Raw genomic sequence first — 21,952 nt, 5'->3', positions numbered from 1 at the left:
CAGATGCCTTGTGCTGTCTCCAGAAGGCCCATCCTGTCTGTGCACCTACGTCAGGGCAGAACTATGTCTGGTGCTGCCTCCGATGGTGCTACCTGCTCTGTCACCTTGTCATTTAATATGTCCCTAAAAACCAGCCAAGGGGTTCTGGGGAAGAGCTGGGGATGGGCAGGGAGGTGAGGGCAGTGGTGTGTGGCTCAGCCACTGCCAGGTCTGTGGTTGCACTGAGGCTGGGACAAGCCCCTGCCTGCAGTGCTGTGTCTGAGAGGCAGCTCCACAGCCCAGGCATGTCCCCCTCCCTGCTGCCTCAGACCCGCTCACAAAAAACAACACAGGTCACTTCTTTAGGGCAGGTTGAGCTGTGTGGGGTAGAGGAGGATGAATGATGGGGTCTTCCCCAGCTTTGTTCCAGCTATGGAGGTCCTTCCTGGGGAGGTAAATGGATGATGGGGTACCTGGCAATCACTGCTCAGAGCTGTAGGCTCAGGGCAAGTGGGGGTGGCCAAGGCTGTGGGTGCCAGGACTGCTCAGGAGGTTCCTGTGCTGGAAAGTGCTTCAGAGCAGATGCCATGGGCTGGAGCTGCTGCCGGGTACACGCCTTGGAGAAGCAGCTGCAGAGCCGTGCACCGGGGCTGGAACAAAGGCAGAGGCCCAAGCCCCAGCTGCAGCACGGGACGTGTGATGAATTAATCGGGGCATGTGCTGGCAGCATTGTGTGACCACAGGCTGGCAGGGGGTCGAAGCTGGATCAGGGCTCCTCACCTTGGCACCGGCTTCCTGTTGTTTGCCATAACTTCCAGAGCTGGCAGTGAGAGCCAAGCAGCCACACACATGCTGCAGCCTCTCTGGGCAGGGATGCAGCTGAGCCAGGGGAGTTAAACCTCTCATGCTGAAGGAGCCCTGCACCGTGCAGAGTCCCTGCCCTGCTGCCCCAGTGCAGCTCCTGCAGCCTTGGTACTGCTCACCCAGCACATGGCTCCTGGGCCATGTCCCCATCTCCAAACAAATCCCCCTGGTGCCCAGAACCCACAGGCGAGGTCCCATGCTGCCCAACAGTGCTGCTCTCAGCGGGTTCCCATCAGCACAAGGTCATGTCTAGATAAGCCCGTTCCTTAACTTGTGCTAAGTGTGCTTTAGTCATAGTAGTTACTAAGTAGGCAGCTCCTGTTGGGTCACAGTGTTTGTTGGCTGCATTTCTTATCTCTTTACTTTGCTGGGCTTTGGAAACATGCTGGTACAAACCATAGCTCTGTGCTTTGCCTGGGCACTGCTGGCCTTGCTCTGCTGGGGGAGCTGCCTTGTGGAAAGGATCAGGGAATACATCTCCCTCTGCTTACCCAGGACTGATGTGGGTGGCATTACTGTGCAGGCTCATGAGGTCCCTGCTCACCCTTACATGGGTTGTTTAAAACTACTAATTAACAACTGGGTGTTTGTGGCAGCAATTTACAGTCTCTGCAGGAAGCTCCTCTCAAGCGTGAGGGCAAGATATCTATTCAGGGAAGATCGTGTGAACTACTCAGGAAAGTGGACCAGCACAGGTGAAGGTATCCAGCACCTGAGAGAATTAAGTGGTGCTGGAGGTCATCTACAGTGATCTGGACAATGATGACATCTCCAAAGATCCAGAGGGTGTCTTGTGCACACCGACTGTGTGGAGGAAGGTGATTCAGAGTGCCCCAGTGTCATTCTGACAGCTTGGCAGCAACATATTGTCCAGATATGAAAACACCATCTGTGAAGAAAACATCATCTTTGCTCCAGAACTTCGAAGAAATATCTGTCCTTCCTCATCCCTAGAAGCCTTGGCTGTCAGGGCCACCCCGACAAGTCAGTCCCCTCCTGCCCTGGTCAGAGGGAGAGCGAGCCCCAGGTGCATCTGGTGCACTCTGGTTCCTCTTGGCTGACCACGGGAGCACAACAAGCAGCGGGATGGTGAACCCAGCTTTAAGCTGGAAGTCCATGTATGAGACATGAGAGGGAAGAGAGCTGTTAAGAGGAAGAAATCCCAAGGAAGCTGCCAATGTAATTGCTGTAGAGACACAAGAAGGCAACCATCTTTCAGAGCAACTACTATGAATGCTTAAGCCCTACTTCCCAGAAAGCAGCTGAACATCACCTGCTGATGGGAAGTAGAGAATAAATCCTTTCCTTAGCTTCTGCATGCAGTTTTTGCTTTATTAATCTGCCTTTATATTGACCCACAAGTTTTTTCCATCTTACTTTCTCCCTGCCATATCCTGCTGAGAAGGAGAATGATAGAGTAGCTTGGTGGGTACCTGGTGTCCACCACAGATGCCAAACAGGTTGTTGTCCAGCTCAGCAAGACAACCAGACTGCACAGCCACTGGTAGCCAAACTAGACCAGGCAAATCCCTGCTCAGGTGGGCAAGCAACTCCAACAGCTGCCAGCACCCACGGATTACCCTGGAGGTACATGGGGGCCCCTCCAGCATGAGCACGGTCAGCTGGGGTCACTGGCCATGTGGTGTCTTTGGCTGAGCTGCAGGGACGTGCTGCCCTCCCTAAACCCTGCAGGCAGCATCCCCTGAGGATTAGGTGTCTGCCAGGCCTGACAAGGGTGGTGCAGGAAGGCAGAGCATGGCACAGTGCTGCAGCAGAGCACCATGCCCCTGTTGCCTTGGCAGGATCTGTCGTGGTGGCTCTTTCTTGTTCAGGATCAGGGCTCACCCCTTACATGCTAAATCAGATCCCTAATCAATAAATACTGGCATATAACAGGATTGAATGGTTGCCAAGCAAAGGGAACTTGGCAGGGGCAAGAGTGCCGTGCTCAGAGGCTCGCTCCAGCAATGCATGGTCCTGACAGAGCTGCCATGGGGATCCAGACTGGTTTGGAGGGATCTCCCAGCGGATGGTGCTGGCTGGGTCTGCTACTGGTACCAGCAGCAATCCTGAGCTTCTGCCCTGGCGCTGCTGTTTTCAATGGTGCCCCAAATGCAACCCCCCGGAGCTCCCTCATTTTCTCCAGGCTCCCCTGGTCCCCGACTGCCAACACCCTCGACCTTGGGCCCTTGTGCTGCCCACCCCCTCCTGACCCCCCTAGGCTCCCCTTGTTCCCCATCTCTTCTGAGAGATCACTGAGGTCGGTATTAATATAATCCCTGGCTTAATTTAAATCCTCCTCCCATCTCATGCTTTTCCAGGGGGAGAAGGCAGTTGGTGCACTTTTGTGGCACCCACTCAGCCCTGGAGCTGACGCAGGATCCAGAGGGCCAAAAGCCCCAGCTGTCCATGCAAAGGGTCCCTGCTGTTCCCCCCACCCCAGGGAAGGTGTCCAGGGCATGTTGCAGCCTCAGTGAGATGTGTCCCAATTTTCAAAGGTGTATCTTAGTGAGCACCAGGCACTAATAGGAAGAAGAGTTGATGATGCCAACCATAGGGGAACACACAAGTGGCTCCTGCTCCCCAAAACCCCTCTGCAGCCACCTGGGCCTCTGGTTTCCCCCTCCCTCTGCCCTTACTGTCTGGGCGAGGCTGGCATGACCTTGCCACTATTTTCCCCTTCAACTCTCTGTAATGTTTGTATTAGCCATTCTTCCCCAGAAACCTCCTTAAACATATTCTTGATCCTGAGCCCGTGGGCTACTGTGAGGGTAGGGGAGTCTTGCTCTTTCGGGCAGCTGTCACTGAAGTGACAAAGTGGGGACGGGGGGACTATGAGAGGAGTGACAGGGGCAGGCAGCGAGGGGGCACAGGGGGGACTGTGAGGGGAGTGACAGCGAAGGGCGGTGGCGGGCTGCGGTGCGACATGTGCGACTGTGAGGAGACGAGAGATCGGGGAGTGACAGGGCCTGGCACTGAGGGGGCTGCGGGGGGCAGGGGACATGCGGGAACTGTGAGGAGAGTGACAGAGGGGACTGTGAGGGGAGTGCCGGGGACGAGCAGTGCGGGGCTGCAGGGCACAGCTGGGACACGCAGCGAGTGTGGAGGGGAGTGACGGGGGGTACTGTGGGGGGCTGCGGGGCGACATGCCGGACTGTTTGGGGGAACGGAAGGGCGGGCAGTGAGGGGCTTCGGAGCATAGGGGGGACACTGAGGGGATGGGATCTCGAGGGCAGCGAGGGGGCACAGGTGAGACTGTGAGGAGGGAGTGCGAGGGGGCTGAGGAGGCACAGCGGGAACGCGAGGGACTGACAACACGAACGAGGCCCCGGCGGGGCGAGTGACGGCGGGACCGTGAGGGGCTGCGGGGCGGGCCCTGCCGGCCGAGGGCGGGCCCTGCCGGCCGGCGGGAGGCGCGTGCGCGGCGCAGGCGCGGGGCTGAGCGGCACCTGCGCCCCGCGGGCCGGGCGGCGGCGGCAGCGGCCGGAGGGCGGTGAGGGCGAGGTGAGGGCGGTGAGGGCGAGGTAAGGGCGGGGTAAGGGCGGGCCCGGCGCCGCCGCCCCCGGCCTGGGCACCCGCAGAGGGGGGGCTGGAGAGCCGCTCCTTGACCCCGGCCCCTGGCGAGGGCCCCCTCGCGGGTGCCGCTCCTCGGGTGCGGGCACCTTCTCGGCAGCTCCCGTGGGGCGGGAGGGGATCTGCCGGAGGGTCTCGCCTCCGCCGAATCGGGGCCTGGGGAGCGGGGGGGGAGTCGGGCCCGGCGTGCCCACCCCTCTGTTGGTACCTGCGCACAGGTGCTGGCGCCCTGCGAGAGCGGGTCGGCCCTGCTGCGGTGGGGTTCAGCCTCCGGAATAGCTCGCAACGGGGCCAGCGATAGCACGGCTGTGTCACGGCTGCCGACAGCGTGCTGACCTGCAGGCCCTGGAGCAGCCCGATGTAACCTATTGGTAATTTTTTAAACGAATCACTTGCTAACTGACCATTTCTAAACAGAAACTCTGCTCGGGGCTGCTGGCCTGTGCCAGGAGGGGCTTTGGTGACAGCGACTGTCTTAAACATCCCTCAGGAAGGTTTGGGATAGGAACAAGGGTATTGAACAGCTCATTGAGCCATGGACCATGGGCACCTGTGCTGCAGTTCCTGTTTGTCTTTTCTGACATTTGCATTTTGGTCTTTTCTTTAGAACTACTGGGTCACACACTGCTCCTCAAATAGCCCATCAGGTTAGCTCAGCTATGCTTGGTTTGAGGTGTTTCTGTCCAGGGAAGTGAAATTTGTGAGCCTTTTGTGCACAAAGTGCAGAAACTCACTTAAAGCAGAAGTTTCTGCTTTTGGCTTTGCTGTAAGCTCTGTTTGAAAGGGCTGCAAAAAGAGCAGAATCAAGATTGAGCAGGGCCCCTCGAGGTTAAGGCAGAAAGCAGGGTTTGGCCTGGAAGGAGTAGGAGTGCTGATCTGAGCAGTGCCACAAAATCCTGCTTCAATGGGTTGGAGATGCCATCACCAAGCAGCACTACTCATCCACGCCCTTCCCAGGAATGTTAGTAGCAGGTGTAAGCAAGCTCCATCTCTTCATACCAGGCTCTTGCCAGCTGGCTTACACTCCTGGTTAGCAGATTCAGGTGCATGTTCAATCCTCAAATCAGATTCCAGGGTGTGTGAGTAGGCAGGACAAGCAGATCGCAGTTGTTACCATCCCCTGGATTGAGGGGAGGCACAGGGTGCACATCCTGTGCACTCATGTCAGAGCTCCTTCAGTTTGTTCTGTTCTTATCTGGGGTTCAGCATGCACATTGTTCTGCCTCTGCCCTGGCCAGAAATGGGCTGTGTTCCATTTCACTCAGGGCAAGGGAAACTCCTCAGTGCTTTGTTCTTGCTGTTTTACTCCAGCTATCAGTACTGCATGCGCAGGTTCCTAGAGCTCTGCTGTTGTCCTTCCATCCTGGATCCGCATCACAAACTGAAAGACAACGAGGGCAGCTCTGGTAACCTTGATGACTGATGTTTGTTTTTTAGTGACTATTACACTGGAGGAAGGTGTTCCCTGGACAGTCCTGGAGACAGAGCAGGTACAGTACAACAGCCAAACAAACATCTTATTCCATGTCAGGCCTTTACCTTCGCCTGCAGAGTGTCCCTGGGAGGGGTAGGATGCATCAGCACTTGGCCTTGAGGGTGCTGACTAAGAAACCTGTGGTGTCTGGGTTGTTGCAATGTGAACTTGCAGCTGAGCCCAAGCAAACGGGGCTGTGACAGGCATTGCCAGCAAAGAGCAGCTGGGTGCCTGGGAAACCCCTCCTGCGCCATGGAGATCACGTGCAGCTCCGCTGGCAAGGTGAGTCAGCATCCTCGGGCTGATTGAGAACTGGCTTGACAAATGACTTGTATCGATACTAGACCTGCACATCTATTATATCCTTCCAGTAGAGCAAGTCAGAGGGGAGAAATTACTTAGCTGGTGATGATACAGTGGAAAGGAAGGCCTGGTGGCAGTGATTTTGCTGTTTCTGTGATAGCCTCAGGATGCAGGCCCGGAGAGATGTTTAAGTAGTGATGATGTGTTTGGAAAAACTGAGCAAGCTTTCTGATACAAGAGTTTTCACCACAAGTGGTGTAATTGATACTAAACTCTCAACAGTTGTTTTCACCTTGCACTTAAAGGGGTCACCTGCTGCATCCATTTTGGACCTGATGGAGGACTTGAGCGCCTGAAAGCTTGTCCAGTTCCCGGTTCTAAACTCTAGTAAGAGAGATTAGGATAATAAGATCTCTCTAAAAAGAGAGATCACCTCCTATATACGAAACTTCAGAAATGGTGATGGAAACACCATATTCTGTTCTTCTCTGTGTCTTCCTGCAGAACCCACAAGTCAAATGGCTGTTTTGTACTATTTCTGAACCCTGCAGATTGCCTTGTGACCCCGCCCCTCCGTCCTGCTGCAATGAGTGGGAAGTCCTTGCTCCTAAAGGTCATTCTCCTTGGAGATGGTGGAGTTGGGAAGAGCTCCCTCATGAATCGGTACGTCACCAACAAGTTTGACTCGCAGGCGTTCCACACGATTGGGGTGGAGTTCTTGAACCGAGACCTGGAGGTGGACGGGCGTTTTGTGACCCTCCAGATTTGGGACACTGCGGGACAGGAGAGGTTCAAGAGCCTGCGGACGCCCTTTTACCGGGGAGCAGACTGCTGCCTGCTGACCTTCAGCGTGGATGACCGGCAGAGCTTTGAGAACCTCAGTAACTGGCAGAAGGAGTTTATCTATTATGCTGATGTGAAGGACCCTGAACACTTCCCATTCGTAGTCCTGGGCAACAAGATAGACAAACTGGAGAGACAGGTGAGCACAGAGGAGGCCCGGGCCTGGTGCATGGAAAACGGTAACTATCCGTACCTGGAGACTAGTGCCAAGGATGACACCAATGTGACAGTGGCTTTTGAGGAAGCCGTGAGACAGGTGCTGGCGGTGGAGGAGCAGCTGGAGCACTGCATGCTGGGCCACACCGTTGACCTGCACTCCAGCTCCAAATCGGGGTCTTCCTGTTGTTGAGAGTGGCTGCTGCATCAGGAACGGCGCTCGAGCCAGCGGCTGGATTGGAACACACCTGGGCAGCCCTGGGGCACTCTTAGGAGAGTGGCCACAAGGACAAGAGGTGGTTTGCTCACTGGGGAGCTGCAGCCTCACCATCTGAATCCTGCCTGGAGTTTTCAGGCACAGAGCATGTATCTGCAGGAGGGAGCTGTTAACAGAGCATGTGAGCATAGTCTTGCTTCCATCTCTGTTTTAGCAGGTTTGAAGGGCTGGGTTAAAGTCCTTTAAATTCACTAAAGACAATAGGGATTTGTTCTGTACCAAGAACTGCCTGCAGAGCAAAGCTGAGAGCATCCTAGACACTGAAGTATTTTAGTCCTGAATTAAAAAAAAATACTAGACCCACTCATGACCATACTGCCAAAGGAAATCCCACTCAGCATACTGAACAAAACCTGTTGTAAAGACTCTGGCCCATATGACTGTGAGAAAGCCAAATATTGGAGTGGCTGGGATGTGTGTATCTGTTGTTTGGGATAAGTGCATTGTGTCCTGAGGCTGAATTGTGATGAGAATTGTTAGAGCTCTGACCTGAAGCAACATATGAAGGAGAGATGGGCCTGTGTTTGAATGTGACAGCATTGTTTCTTCATAGCTGCCTATTTCTGGTCTGTTTTTCCTCACCTCTGACTTTGTCTTGTGTGAGTGTTATTTTTTGGAGAGACTGTCTGCTTGTTGTTTAATACATGTTTCCTTGTGTCTTGTGGAGGCTCAGCCTTGAAGCCCTCTGTGAAAAACACTGATGTGGACACTCGCTGGGTTATGTCAAAGGGTTACTCAGGAGATGTGGAGTGTGAAACTTCAGCTGGTTTCTGTCACAAGTAATCACTGTGTTCAGGTGATGTGCTCTAGCAGACCAGATGGCAGGTGGGTGGGCTGTCTCCTAGGTGTGCAGGTGGTTGGGGTACTCATGTGTGGTCAGCTGTTAAGCCCACTTGCTGTCTGGCACTGGTGACCACTGTGCCTCATTAGCTGGCAGATCCATGCCTTCAGTGTCTCTGGCATGGGAATGCTGCAGCATGGCACCATTCACCTGTTGTGTCAGGCACAGGTCTGCTGAGCACAGTTAACCCATGCCATTGGCCTGGCCCTTGATCCCTCGTGGGAAATCCAGGATGTTTTATCTGTAATTCCTGTGAGAGACGTGGGTGTCTGCTCCGTTAGCTGACTGCTGTGTTCAGTCCAGTGGGGAGAAAGCTGCCCCACTTCCTCTGTTCAAGATGGCTGAAAAATAGGCATGGGGGCCCCAAGGAACCTTCTAGAAGGGATGCCAGGCTTTGCTGTCATCTCCTGCTCCCTGCTAGTAGTTAGTCCTAGGCTGTCTGTGTAGCAGAGATGAGTTTGCTGACTGCTGTCTTTGCCATTCAAACCTCGTGCCGTGCAAGCATTTGCCCACAGGCACGTAGGAGCCTGCCCCGAGCACGTATCCACTGGCTGCCGGGTGTGATTCCCACTGTGACCAGCTGCTGGATGGTAAATCTTGTAGCTCAAATCAAGCAGCCCTCCATTAAGCTGTGCTTTAGAGCAGGGCAGTCTCTACAGCTTGTGTCCATCACAGCACAGTCTCTGAGCATGCAGAGCACGAACATTCCCCCATTTCCTCTGGGGTAATCCAGGGAGATCTTGTCCTTCTCTGCAGGGCAACCGTGTGTGGAAGGCACTGGAGTATTAATGCTTTAGGGGGGGTCTGATTTCCAAACAGGCCTGAACAGTTGTATTCATGGGGAGTGAATGCTATCCAGGCAGCTCTTGCAGCCTCTGGAAAAACAGGTCCCTTAAGGTTCTGCCTCTGTAGGTGCAAGATTTTACAGGATGTTATTGTTCCTGTTTATTTACCTGTCTGACCTCCCGAGGCCTCTAGATTTTTCTTCTTTAACACTGCTTGATATTTCCTTCAAGGTCCCAGGCTCTGTGACCTGTGGTTCCAGTTTCCATCCCTGAACAGCCTCATTCCTGGAGCTGGTTTGCACACGGGCTCGGGGTCAGAACAGACTCAAGCCCTCTTGTGCTGGCTGGCCCTGCCAGGGAGCCTGCTGAGGGAGCTCCCTGCAGGTGAAACTGCCACTTCCCCATGGATCTCCTGGGATCTGTGTGAGGACTGGCACATCCTGTGGAAGAGGGCAGAGATTCAGCATGCCACGGTGCAGGAGGGCACATGTGCAGCTGTTTGCAGCACACTGTGCATGTCAATGCTGGTAGCTAAAGTTCAGGAGCCTCATTGTGCACGTGTTATACAGCACCTTTTATTTCTAACAGACATTGTGTCGTTGACTTTTTTTATATTAAAGCCCCCTATTATATTAGGCTTACATGGTTTTTTTAAAAAAGGTGTAATATAATATATTTCAGTTGTTAAATTTATTTTAAATGAAACGCACAATTCCCAAAGAAGCCAGGATTTTGAACTCTGTTGGAAGTTCGGTGCCAACAGCCATCCCTTCCTTGTGTCCACTCGTGCTGCTGCGGTTGTTGCTATTGCTACAGAACTGGAATTGTAAAACCAAGATTCTACCTTTATTTAAACAAATAAAACATGGATGTATTCAAGTGAGTTTGGGAAGTGGCTGCCTTCATGGTTTATCAATGTTCAAGTCAGCTTTTGTTCCTTCTGAGGACTGGTTAGTTACAGCATCTGGCAGAGAGGAGTCACCAAGGGATCAGGGGGATTTGATTATTCCTTTGTGTACCTACCTGGGCCAGGAGCTGAAGGATCAGAACTCAGCAGCTGAATCCAGTGACCAGTTTTGTCTTTTCAAGAGTATCAGAAAACAGTTTCCAAACAGAAATATTGCACATTGCTTCCTTCTGTCACTACATCTTAAATTCTCAGCCTGGGTTCTCAGCAGCAAGTCCGGTACTTTCCTGTGAATTCTTCCGGTGATCTTGGAACTGGTTCCTCAGGCTCCAGGGGGTTTTAACCAGGCATGATTTCCATAGGATGCCGAGAAGGAAATCAGCATATGGGAGCTGTTCTGTTTTGCTGTCCTGCCAGGATGGCTGCTTATTTTGGGAGGCTTTCTCTGTGTTTGCAGAGCCTGTGCCTGCTGTTTCTTTTGGCAGAACCTTTTAGTTTATTTTCCTCCCAGGTCTGTTTGCCCTATCCATGATTCCAGGAGGCAGTGTAGGGTTCAAAGTCCTTGGAAACCATGCATTTTAAATGTGGGCTGGAATATCTGGGGTCCTCCAACATCTTACTTCAGCTGTTTAAAAAGGCAGCTGAAAACACACAGTCATCACGAGCTGGTGGGAGATGGCTCTGGCCTTGGAGCGTTGCAGGGTTTGAGGTTGAGCAGAAAGAATAATGAGTTAAAAATGCTTTTTTCGGAGCCTCTGAACCCTGCTCCAGGCTCCAGTTCCAAACAGGGGCTTGGGGGCAGCTCTGACACTGAGGCACTGGCATGTTGTGCTCTGGACTAAGGAACACTCCGCACTGCCCAGGTGGGAGGTGATTGCAGCTTCCTCGGTGGTTGTCTGAAGGCCACAGGTGAGACAGAGTCCCTTGACGGGAGATTGGGCTAATCTGTGAAACGGTGGATAACCTGCTGAGGCGATTGCTCCTGCAAAAGCAATCAGAAATGGACACAGATATCCCCTGGCCCCAGTGCTTGCCTGGCTGGTGCAGCAGATCTTTCCTCATGGCTTCATGGAGTCCTTTGGGGGCTGGTGCTCGTGGCCACGTGCAGGTACAGGACTCCTGGAACAGGGTGCTTGGAGAAGCTGTGGATGCCCCATCCCTGGAAGTGTTCAGGTCCAGGCTGAATGGAGCTCTCAGCAACCTGGTCTAGTGGAAGTTGTCCCTACCCATGGCATGGGGTTGGACCTGGATGATTGTTAAGGTCCCTTTGACCCAGGCCATTCTATAATTCTGTGACTTTCCAGTTGCTATTCCCTCCTCCTCTTCACACATCCTCCTGGCAGAACTGGACTGTGCAGAGATGGAGAGAAAGCAGCTGGCTGCCTGATGGGATGCAGGTGAGGACTTTAGCCAGGTCAGGTGGGTGCTAGTACCGTGCGTGGCAGGCAGCGCTGCTTGCCAGGCATGCCTTATCCAAAACATAGCTCTCTACTAGCCACTGTGAAGAAAATGAACTCTACCCCAGCTGAAACCAGCACATCATCCTACACAGCCTGAGTCCCAATCCGTACTAGGAGAAGTGAGACTTTGGTGGTGTTTCTGGTGTGTCCCGGTGGGCTCTCTGAGTTCCGGAGGCTCGGGGAAGGAGCACCGTCAGCCGCAGGGACGGGGACCGGGGCTGCGGGGGGAACCGGGGCTCGCCGCCGCTTGCCGAGGAGCCGGCGCTGCGTCCGGCGGCCGCGGGGAGGAGCCGCAGCACCGGGGATGCGGAGGCGGCCGGGAGCAGCATCAGCCCGGCGGCCCTTCGCCCTTGCTGGGGAACCGTGGTCATCACCAACGCCACCCTCTCCTTTCTCTTTTGCTCTCCCCAAGGCACACAGGGCCGTCTCCCGGGGCAGCAGGGCACGGGATGGAGGGATGGGAGTCGCCTTCTTGCCAGCAAGACAGTCCATGGGACTTGCTCCAGGGTGCCTTTCTCTGGTCCAGCCTTTGTGGGAGCAAAGCACAGCCACATTTTAGCTGCTAGGCAAGGGAAAACAGGTGATTGCAACGGCTCCCCGGCTCGGAGCTCTCTTGATGGGCCGATTTACAGAGATGCGGTTTGGTACGAGGCTGAGCTTATTCCCTGTCTTTTCTCAGCTGGTTCCTGGAGGGCGCTGGGTGCCCAGGAAAGGAGATGTGAGGCCAGGTCCCATGTCCCCAGCTGGGGTGACAGCGGGACACGGCCAAGGGCACACCTGATGAGGCTACATGTGTCCTTTGGCCCTTGGACTTGCCCGGCACCCTGGCCTTGCTGGCTGCTCTCACACACCACCTTGCACTTGCTGTCCCCAGCCCTCACCCCGGCCGGAGGGGCACCAGTCTCTGCCAGGGGAAAGAGATGGTGTTTTGTTCCCCAGCTCGCTGCTGCCCAGCGGCCGATTGTGCACACACAGGACCCTTTCAGCATGGGGAGAGGAGGGTGATGGCATCTGGGAACGCAGGGAACAAAAGGCCCTATTGATGCTGGCTGCAGCCCCAGGGGTTTCTGTCAGCCAGGGCAAGGCTGAGCTGTGCCACTGAGCTGGGGCAGCAGCAGTGCATGAGCTAAACCTCCCCTGGCCAGCGTGCATGGGCAGCTTTGCTGCCTGTTTAGAGGGGGCTGAAGCCAGGGAAGAGAGGGGGCAGTGGGATTTGGGCTAGACTCCCATTTAGGAAGAGCAGTGATGGTTCCACCCTGCCACTCCTGGGCATGTGGCTGTGCCTGAAATCTGCTAACAGCAGCGTAGGGCTGGGAGCATCCCTCTGTGGCCTCACTCCCTGGAGGCCACCGAGCACAGCTCCTGGGGAGATTTCCAAGAGAAACAACATTTGAATCAATAATTTTTGAGCAGCTGCTGTGGAAAGATGCACCTAAGGGCTTCTGGGGCAGAAAGGCAGCAGCTGATGCCCTCTGTGCACACTGTTAACGATCCTTCAGCAAATGGCACGTGGCCACCACAGAGCCACAGACAGGACATGTAGGGCTCTGGGACAGTCCAGCATGCCCGTGTGCTTAAGCAAGACCGTCCTTTTCCACACAGGGCTCTCTGCAAGAAAAAGAATCGCCCACCCTGCATGGCTCTGGACATGTTCATCCCACTCATGCTGCCTAGTGCCAGCCAGCTTGGCCTGAGCTGTCCTGTTAGTTTTGTTGTGGTTTTGTTGTGCTACATGAGGAGACATAGCAGAGGCTGTCCCCACGTGGGCTGAGTGTTAAAGGGCAGCAGCACCACCAAACACAAGCAAGCAGCTGCTACAAGACCCCAGCTTTCCTCAGGGTGGCTGGAGGAAAAATAGAGGTTTTAAGGGCCCCCCAGCTGGGAACAATGATTTTGAAGTCAGAGTTATGAACCTCGTGGCTGGAGTGGGCAGAGCCCTGCAGGGGCTGCTGGCCCACACATGGGTCTGCAAGTGCTGCTCCTCTGAGACATTCTCCTCGGCAGCCTCCCCTTTCCTGGAGAGCCTCCCCTCTTTTTTTTGTCAGTGGGTTCAGGGTTGGGAAAGGCAGCACAGCAAATGGACAGGCAGACGTACATCTTGTTCATAATGTTCTTAATTTTAATGTATTTTCTTTAATTTTTATAAAATACATCCTGTAAGATAAGTCTTTAAAAACTTGCTCCTTTTTATTGCTGGTTAACAAGTTGAAATTCTAGATCAGAAATGAAGGAAACACTTTCAGTCGATTAACTCTTTGTGTGTGTGTATGTGTGTGTGTGTGTGCGTGTGTGTGGGGTCTGGGGACAAGGGTGGGAAGGAGGACCTGGTTATTTTTTGTTAAATGGATATGAAAAAAAAACCCCAGCAAACCCCCAAGAGAGATAGCATTGATGTGAATTTCCAGATCTTGACTGGTTTCTCCCCACCCTGCCATCCCTCCTGGCATCTCCCCCCCTTCCCCATCCCGTGTGCGTTGGTAGCCTGGCCAACCTATTTCAGCATTCCCGGTGGCAAGGATCCTTCAAATGCACTGCTCAGCAGATCTGCCTCCTTATCCTTGCCCCTGCTGAAACCAGCACTTAAAAATATATATAACAATAATACAGACACAAAAAAAAGAAAAGAAATCCATGCAAGATGGAGCTACAGTCTGCCACTGAAAGTAGTTTCTCCAATAAATAAACAGAAAGATTAGCATTAAGAAGAGAGGCAGAGAGAGCAAAACAAATCACCAGTTGTCAGGGAGGACTAGAAACAGCACTTCTGCAGGTCTGGCTGGACCCATGCTACCCAGCCAGAGGGCTTTCCTCCAGCTGGAGAACAGTCATGGAGGAGAGGTCTCCACCCAACCCCCTGTCCCCCTACCTCTTTCCACGGGAAAAGACTGGCACCAGAAAGGGTCTGGATTGCAGAGATGGGCTGTGTTTGCACCCTGTGACCCCCAAACCGCCACCTTTCCTTCCCTCCTCTCTTTCTTCACGGGTTTCACCTGGAAGCGAGATGCTGCCAGTCCCTCCCACCCCGGCAGGCACAAGACAGTTGTCCTGACTTGCAGGAAAAAAAGTGAGGGGACGAGGGGGACAGAAGGAGGGACGGTTACATTTGACACGGGTGAGAAGCGAGCCGAGCTCTCCGGCGCAGCGGAGGTTAGAGAAGCAGACGTCACCCCAGAGAAGAGCACCATTGTGAAGGGCACTGGCAGGGCAGGCGAAGGCACGCGGTCCCGAGGGTTATCCCCTGCCTACAGAGGGATGGCTCTGGCTTTACGCTCCCAGGGCTTGGTGCAGAGATGTCCCCTCCTCAGTCAAACCTATTTGCTGCCTCTCTGCTGCCTGGAGGGTAAAGCCAAGAGTCCCCCTTGTCTACAGAGACACCAAACTCCTTTAGGCTTTAATAGGGGCAGCTGGGTTAGGGCTTTATCAGCATTGGGGTCAGCACTCTCTTCTCCACACTGGGAAGATCCTTGCCCTGAACTCCCTTTGCTGTGGCTGCAGCAGGCAATTTAGGTTAAAATCATCTTTCTCTGCTAAGGGAAAAAAAATCCTTCTCTTATTCTCCATCCATGGGTGGTGACAGCAGACAGCTCCAGGAGAGTCTCTAGCAATGATACCAGGACTGGGCCAACTTCCTTTTCTCTCTAGGTAGCCTCTTGCTACTCATGGAGCAACCTACATGGATTTCTTCCTCCCAGGAGCTTGAAGGCCTTTGCTCATCCCTAGGCAACATTGGGACACTGGAATAAGTCCCTCCTCTTCTCTGGCTGGTTTTGATGGGCTTGGCTCTAGAGCGAACCAGTTACGGATGAGCAACGAGAGAAAAGTGCATGAAGAGGTGTCCACTGGTGGGAAGCTCTCCTTCCTGGTCATGCTCAGCACAATGGATGCGAGGGAGGAAGAGGAGGGGAGTCATCAGCGAAGGCAGAGTTAACGCAGGAGACCTGGTGTCGGGTGGCTGCAGTGTTAAAGCCTCGGGGTTAGACAAAAGAAGGGCGTTTGGTCTGGCTGGGCTCCGCCGCGCGCGGGCTAGAACTTGGTGCCTCGGCCCATCAGCTTGAGGACTGCGAAGTTGTAGGTGGCGGCGATGATGAAGGTGAGCTGTGGGTGGGAAGAGAGTGAGCGAGGGGGCAGCCCCCAGCCCCACACCCCAACAGAGCAGTGCCCTGCAGAGCCCCACAGCCCCGCTGCACCGTCGGGACACCGCGGTGCCGGGTCACTGGCGTAAAGCAAGAGGAGAGGCGGGGAAAGGCAGGGGTCTCAGGGCATTGGCATCAGGATCTCTCCCTGGTGGTCTCCTAAAGCCTCTCCAGATCCCCTCCTGCTGCCACCTCTACCTTATGGCCTGGATTCACCATCTGCACTTACGTGCCAGAAAATGACACGAGCACAGGCTCTGTCCCATCCATGCCCACCACCTTCGCTGTCCTTTTCCCCCACATCTTTGCCAGGCGGAGAAGAACGGCTGGGCAGGGGGAGCACTGACTCACCAGCGAGACCAGCGTGGCAGCTGCCCCCACAAAGGCTGCGATGAAGAGGTGGAAAGTCATCTGGAACTGCAAGGGAAGAGGAGGGTGAGCTCACAGGGTCTCATGTGCTGCCTGGGGAGGCCAGTGCTGGGGTGATCCACTGAGGGGAGCACACGTGGGGTGGCAGGAGTTACTCACCTCACTGGTCTTGCAGATGGAGAGCAGGTTGGAGCCACACACCTTGCCAGGGAAAGCATTCCAGGGCAGGACACCTGTGGAGATGTGGGAGCCAGGTGAGCGGGGCACGGCTGACAGCTGACTTCCTTGCTCAGCTTCCTGCAGCCATGTGTGTCACACACACCCCAGCATTTTGGGGCTCTTCAGCACTTGCCCTGCTTTATCCCAGCCCAATGTGCCCGGGCCCTGTCCTCCATCCTCTCTCCTCTGCCCTGAGCCCTGGCTCCTGGGTGGTGAACCCGGCACTCACCGTACATCCTGGCATCCGCACACAGGGTGCCAATGCTGGCCGAGGTCTTGGTGGGGTTGGCAATGGACTGGCAGGTGGTCCAAGTGTTAAAATAGATGTAGACGGGCACCGCAGAGCAGGCGAACACCAGGAGCCAGATGATGGTCAGGACGTAGGTAATGCCCACAAACTGCAAGGGGCAGGACAAACCCGGGCAGAGCCGTGGTTACCAAGTGGCCAAGGACACGGACAGGGGAGCGCGAGGTTCCCCAGGCAGGGGAGGGCGTGGGGCAGGTGGGGGACTGCGATGCTGCCTGCGCCCAGCTCTGCACCTCCTGCCAGACCCAGCGTGTCCCCAGGCAGGCAGCACAGGACAGCAGCCCGAGCTGGGGGCTCCTGCAGCTCACAGAGCCAGTGCCAGTCCCAGATTCACACCCAGCTGTGTGCACGTGGGGGTGACCAGCAGCAGCAGGACGGCTGCCACGTTTGAGGGGGGAATAACCGTGCCCACAGCCAAGCAGGGTTTGGTCTCTGCAGGAGGACAGCTGCAAAAGCTGCCTTGGCATGTCAATGTGGCTCTCCTGCCCTCCCTCCATGGTGCCACCCCAACCAGCCCCCGAGGGAACCACAGCCGTGCCCCTCTGCTCCCCCAGGCCACAGGACCCCTTTGCCAGCACTTTGTGATAGTTCCCAAGCCCAGCAGAGAGGATGACCCCAGGGGTACTGGGTGCCATAGAGCTTCGAGCTGCCAGCACTGCAGGGACTCAGATTCTCCCTGCCTCCGTTTAAACATGAAGCAGTTTTGTTACACGTAGCCATGTGGGCTGCTTTGGTCACCAGGGACCATGGCGGGCCTGGGGGAGGGCAGCCAGGCTGTGCTTCCCTTTGGGATATCCCAAAACCCGGACGGCCACAGTCTCCTGCCCTTTGGCCACACCGAGCGTGGTGAACCCGCTGGGGCGCGCGCAGGGGTGCCAAACCCCGGTTAAGATCACCTTGTCAGGATGTCCTAGCCACTTTCCCAAACAATGACACACCCGCTGCCACGAGTGAGCTCGCTGGGGGCCTCGCGCTCCCCTCCCTTTCGGGCCCCCAGTTACCGTTGCGCTGAGGCCCTTGCCGCAGATGGTGGTCCTGTAGTCCCCAAAGATTTGCCGGACGGCGCCGGTGGTGTAGAAACCTTCGGCCAACAGCAGGGCTCCATAGAGGAAGAAGAAGGCAGCTGTGCCATAGATGAAGTACTGAAAACCGTGGATGCTGTGAGGGGAGAGGAGTGGGCAGGGATGCTCAGGTGCCGGGGCGGTGCTGGAGAGCTCAGCCCTGTGTGTGGCAGCCCGGCCACTGCCACTTTCCCTCCCCACGCTGTCCCAAGGGGACCAAAACAGAGGGTGAAGGCACAAGAAGAGCAAGATGGGGCAAAGTTGTGGTGAGCAAGGCTGCCACTGATTCCCCCGCATCCTCCATACCTACCCAGTGCAGAGGTCCAGCTCTACCCAGGACACCTAGCAAGGGTCAGATAAAAACTGGTGTGAAATGAAAACAAGTGGCCACTTGGACCCTGCCACAGAGCCATGGGCAAAGGCAGCTTGGAGTCTCCCTGGTGCCCGGGTGAGAGCGTGGCCCTGGCCAGCCCAGCCAGACACCTCAGCCTGGCACAGAGCAGGATGAAGCTGTGAGGGTGATGCTCTGCAGCGGGGTACTTACACATCGATGAGAAACTCATAGTCCTGGTAGTTTTTGGAGAAGTAGGTCTCGATGAGCTGCTCGGTGCCTGTGAGGGCTTCGTGCCCACAGCCACAAAACAGCGCTACCCCAAAGAAGCACAGGCCAGTGGCAACCAAGGAAGCAAAGGGTGCCCCGATGAGACATCTGGCACAGCACTCGAGTAAACCTACGGAGAAAAGAGGTGAGGTGGGACGAGATTGCCAGGACGAGGATTGCTTGGAGCCCCCAGCTCAGGAGCACAAGCGCAGTGGGAAAAAGGTACCTGGCAGGAGGAGGGAAACAGGTTGAAGGAAAACCCCAGAAATGACCCATTGCAGTGCTGAAAAGCCAAACCCAGCAGCTTCCCAGAGAGCTCTCTAAGCAGCCTCACAGGAGGCCACCCAAGGGTGCTCAGGGACAGTGGCAGGGTGGGGTACAGGGGCTGTGAGGAGCTGAGTCGAGCCAGCCATGCTGACCCGTGACAAACAGATGGAAATAGAGCGTGATGTAGCGTAATGCCAGTGGGAGCTGGCAAACAAGCTGCTAATGGGCTCCCCACTGCCACCACAGCCCGGCTGCGGGCGGTGGCCACGCCAGCTGCCTGCAGCTTTATTTTGCCTTCGAAGATGGAGGGGAACCCAGCGCCTCCACAGAGACAAACCCCAGGGAAGATCCAGCAAGGTGGCCCTGCTTGGGGCAGCACAGCAGGACCCAAGCACTCTGGACTTCAGGTGGCACCCTGGGCATTCGTCCCTTGCCTGGCACCCCACAGGCAGCTCGGGCTGCAGCTGCCCCTTTATGCAGGCAGATGTGCTTGTAGGAAGGAGCTGTGTAAGTTCCACAAATGACAGCCCTTGTGTAATAGGTTCGGTCCTCCAGGACCTGTGTGTGGGCAGGGAAAGCGAGGACACACGCCAGTGTGCTGCTTGGAGTGCCTAAATGCTGGGTTTTTTCAGCAGTGAGGCCATGGGCACCTGCTCCCTTTGCACGTTGGGGCTCTAACATGCAGGAGTGTTGGCTCAGTTTCCCGGTGGGCTGGGTTTGGAGGTGCCCAGCCAGCTGCTCTCCTGCCTGCTTTGGGGGCAGGCAGCCAGGTGGGTTTGCACCCACCAGCATCTGGCTCCAGTTTGGCTCCAGCTAAGCCAGGCCAAGCTGCTGCTCTGGCTGTGTGACACCTGCTCCCAGGGAAGCTGCTGCCCTTCCCCAGGACGTGGGCTCTGGCACCCCAGGGCACCGTGGCTGCCTGGGCACATCCCATCTGGGCATAGCATTTCTGCCCTGAATGCCAAAAAGGCACCCACACCCAACCCACTCTCCCCCCACGAATCCCACAGCGCTTATCTCCTCCCCAAGAGGACCAGAAAGCCGTGGGGTCCTGGCCAGTTCTCCCCTCCCCACTGGGAGCAAGGTTGCGCAGTGGCACCGAGGACAATGGGGGATTGTCCTGGCACTGCCACCCCGGTGGCTGCCCCATGCCAAGAGCAAACAGGGAACAAAGGCAGCGCTATAGGGGAGTGCTGGGACCCCTCCCTCTTGTTTGCCTTGGACGCAGCAGGTCCAGGGAGAGTCTCGCTCATCCTGGCCCCCAACCTCGCTGGGACCCACTGGGACTGCCCTGTGCACCCAGCAGGCTGCTGGGCCAAACTTGCCTTTTCTGGTTTTATTTTTGGGCACCTGGGAGGTGGCTCGGAGGTGCCCACTCAGGGACAGTGAACAGCTCCATTCCCAGGCAACTGCGAGTGCAGGGATGCAGCAGGGCCTGGCAGGCTCCCTGCCACAGCCCCTCGCGCTTTGGGAAGCTGCAGTGGGGGAGCCTGGGGAGGGGAAAGGAGGGGAGAAAGAGCCCTTGTGCCACACAGTCCTTAGCCTTGTACCCAGGCTCCGCTGCTGCCAGCGCCAAACAATGTGCTGCAGACAGGAGGAGGAGGCAGGGGGCCAGCAGCACAAGGCACCCCTGGGAACAGAGCACCCCCAGGAACAGAGCACCCCCAGGAACAGAGCACCCCGCCATCCCAGGGGTACGCTGGTAAGTATTAGCTCTGCTGCACCAGTAGGGAAACTGAGGCACCAGGCGTGCCTCCGTGTGCCACGAGCTGTGACAGGCTCAGTGCTCTGCCCGGACCTCCCAGCTCCTGTCAGCCCCAGGCAGGAGCTCTCACCTCTCCAGTCCATGTGGTGAGGGCTCAGGTGGGGATGGCATCTGCCCCCACAGACAGCACACACGGGGACAGAGAACTGCCTTGGGAAAGAAAATGTCACCGCTGCCATGCCAAGGCATCCTCCCTCGGCTGGCATGGGCACACCGGGGTCACCAGGACCTCACCGGTGCCAGAAGAAAGTTTCAGTGGGCTCTGTTCTAGGATAAGGTCCCCAGAGACACCAGCAGCAGCTCTCGCACCCTCACCCCATACTCACCCATGGTGCTGGACTTGGTCAACTCCCCCGACCGCCTGCTCTGCTGCTTCGGCGCTGTGTGCGGAGCCCTCCCCTGCCAGGCGGTCCCACGCCCTGTATTTCCCCCTCTGGGTGCCTGTCCGGCTCTCCAGCAAAGAAAAGGGCTCTCTGAGTGACAGCCACCCCCCTTAAAGGGACCGGGCCCGCCCTCCCCCGGCCCCCCCAGCACCCCTTGGCTGCCAGCTCCTGGGTGCCCGGCGGCTGCTGGGCAGAGCTGCCCAATGGCCCTGCTCAGGGCTCTGGGGGTAAAAGGCTTTTGCAAAAATAAGAGAGAAGTCTAGGGGCAGGGGAGGGCGTTGTCCCCCTTCACTGGTGGCTCTGGGGACATCCCCCAGGCCCAACAAGCTGTGTTTGTCCCAGCTGCCCACTGTGGCAGTGGGGGAGTCTGGCCCTATGGGACAGCAGTGGTGTCCCCCTGTCACCTCCCTGACTCCCAGCATCTGTCGGTAGGGAATAGGGGTTCCCCATCCCAGGGACCTGCTTTCAGCTTTGGAGGCTCCAAACTGGAAGCTTTCCACCTTTTGATCAGAATCCTGCAGCGACTTTCCCCAGCCCCATGACCCCCATGGGGGAATGGCATCCTGGAGGGGACACGCGTGGGTCCCCACGGCCGCAGGGCTGGAGCAGGTGGAGCATCATCCCTTGGGTGCCCCATGTCCCCCACAGTTCCCAGGGTGCCCGTGGTCCCCTGCAGCTGTGGAGCCAGCACAGGGCCAAGGGAGCCTGCAGAGGGCAACCGGCCCCTTCCTGGCAGGCACAGGGTGGACAAAGCCCTGCTGTGTCCCTCAATGCCCCACTTTGTGCCAGGCAGCGAGGTGGCAGGGCCTGGCTGTCCCTGGGCTTGGGGACACTGGTGGGCTGGGGAGTCTCAGGCCAGGAACAGGGTGGGCCACGCTGTGAGGACCCTGCCTCTTCCCCACAAACCCAAAAAGCCACCCCTTGGCTTGCCCACAGGTGGGCTGGGGGGAAAATACCACTTGGGCATCTGTGCAAATGATGCCATGGCTTTGTGGTGGCCAACTGCACCCCGAATCAGTGGGACACAGCTCCTGACCCCCAGCACTGCTCCCTGCCTCAGTTTCTCACTGCAAGGCAGAATGGCAGAGGGGCTGCCTGGTGTCCTCAGCCAGGTGTGGGATGGGAAGGGACAACAGAGCAGGGGGAGCCTCTACCACCACTGTGGGCAGCATCCTTGGGCACTCCCTTAGCTCCCAAGGTGGCACCCAGGTGGCGTGGCAGCAATGTCACCTGGCCATGATGTCCTCATAGTGGCCACGGGAAGGTGACAGACTTGCAACAGCCCTTTGGAAATAACCATAACCCCTCCAGCCACTGGAAATGAGCAGAGTCCTGCCTGCATCCCAGGGAAGCCCAGAGAGATCCCCAGCCACCAGGAGGAAAAA

At 56.3% G+C, this 21,952-nt stretch overlaps 2 protein-coding genes and 1 long non-coding RNA gene across 12 annotated transcripts; 2 read left to right on the top strand and 1 right to left on the bottom strand.

Annotated features, from left to right (window-relative positions):
• The first annotated feature begins 4,263 nt into the window (after nt 1-4,263).
• On the top strand, nt 4,264-8,565 carry RAB9B (RAB9B, member RAS oncogene family). 9 transcript variants are annotated; one of them, XM_069015600.1, is made up of 4 exons: nt 4,264-4,347; nt 5,854-5,906; nt 6,499-6,580; nt 6,698-8,565. In XM_069015600.1, exon 4 carries the CDS (start codon nt 6,780-6,782, stop codon nt 7,383-7,385), a length of 606 nt encoding a protein of 201 aa, XP_068871701.1. In that variant the 5' UTR covers nt 4,264-4,347; nt 5,854-5,906; nt 6,499-6,580; nt 6,698-6,779; the 3' UTR covers nt 7,386-8,565. The 9 variants fall into 9 exon arrangements, with proteins under 9 accessions (XP_068871701.1, XP_068871706.1, XP_068871705.1 ...); XM_069015602.1 differs by lacking the exon at nt 4,264-4,347 and adding an exon at nt 4,349-4,367; XM_069015601.1 differs by lacking the exon at nt 4,264-4,347 and adding an exon at nt 4,549-4,787.
• An 11-nt stretch (nt 8,566-8,576) lies between these two features.
• Nucleotides 8,577-13,135, top strand: LOC138110552 (uncharacterized). Its single transcript, XR_011150980.1, has 3 exons — nt 8,577-11,110; nt 11,307-11,399; nt 13,065-13,135. It is a non-coding gene; the product is annotated as an uncharacterized lncRNA (long non-coding RNA).
• A 2,336-nt stretch (nt 13,136-15,471) lies between these two features.
• On the bottom strand, nt 15,472-20,584 carry PLP1 (proteolipid protein 1). 2 transcript variants are annotated; one of them, XM_069015596.1, is made up of 7 exons: nt 20,511-20,584; nt 18,096-18,282; nt 17,387-17,648; nt 16,413-16,581; nt 16,124-16,197; nt 15,947-16,012; nt 15,472-15,557 (listed from the first exon to the last, which is right to left on the bottom strand). In XM_069015596.1, the coding sequence occupies exons 1-7, from the start codon at nt 20,512-20,514 to the stop codon at nt 15,486-15,488; spliced, it is 834 nt and encodes a 277-aa protein (XP_068871697.1). In that variant the 5' UTR covers nt 20,515-20,584; the 3' UTR covers nt 15,472-15,485. The 2 variants fall into 2 exon arrangements, with proteins under 2 accessions (XP_068871697.1, XP_068871698.1); XM_069015597.1 differs by having other exon boundaries at nt 17,492-17,648.
• Between the last annotated feature and the right edge of the window lie 1,368 nt (nt 20,585-21,952).

Source organism: Aphelocoma coerulescens, chromosome 4A (assembly GCF_041296385.1).
Source record: "Aphelocoma coerulescens isolate FSJ_1873_10779 chromosome 4A, UR_Acoe_1.0, whole genome shotgun sequence".
Classification (NCBI taxonomy): Eukaryota; Metazoa; Chordata; class Aves; order Passeriformes; family Corvidae; genus Aphelocoma; species Aphelocoma coerulescens.
This window is presented reverse-complemented; position numbering and strand designations above follow the sequence as displayed.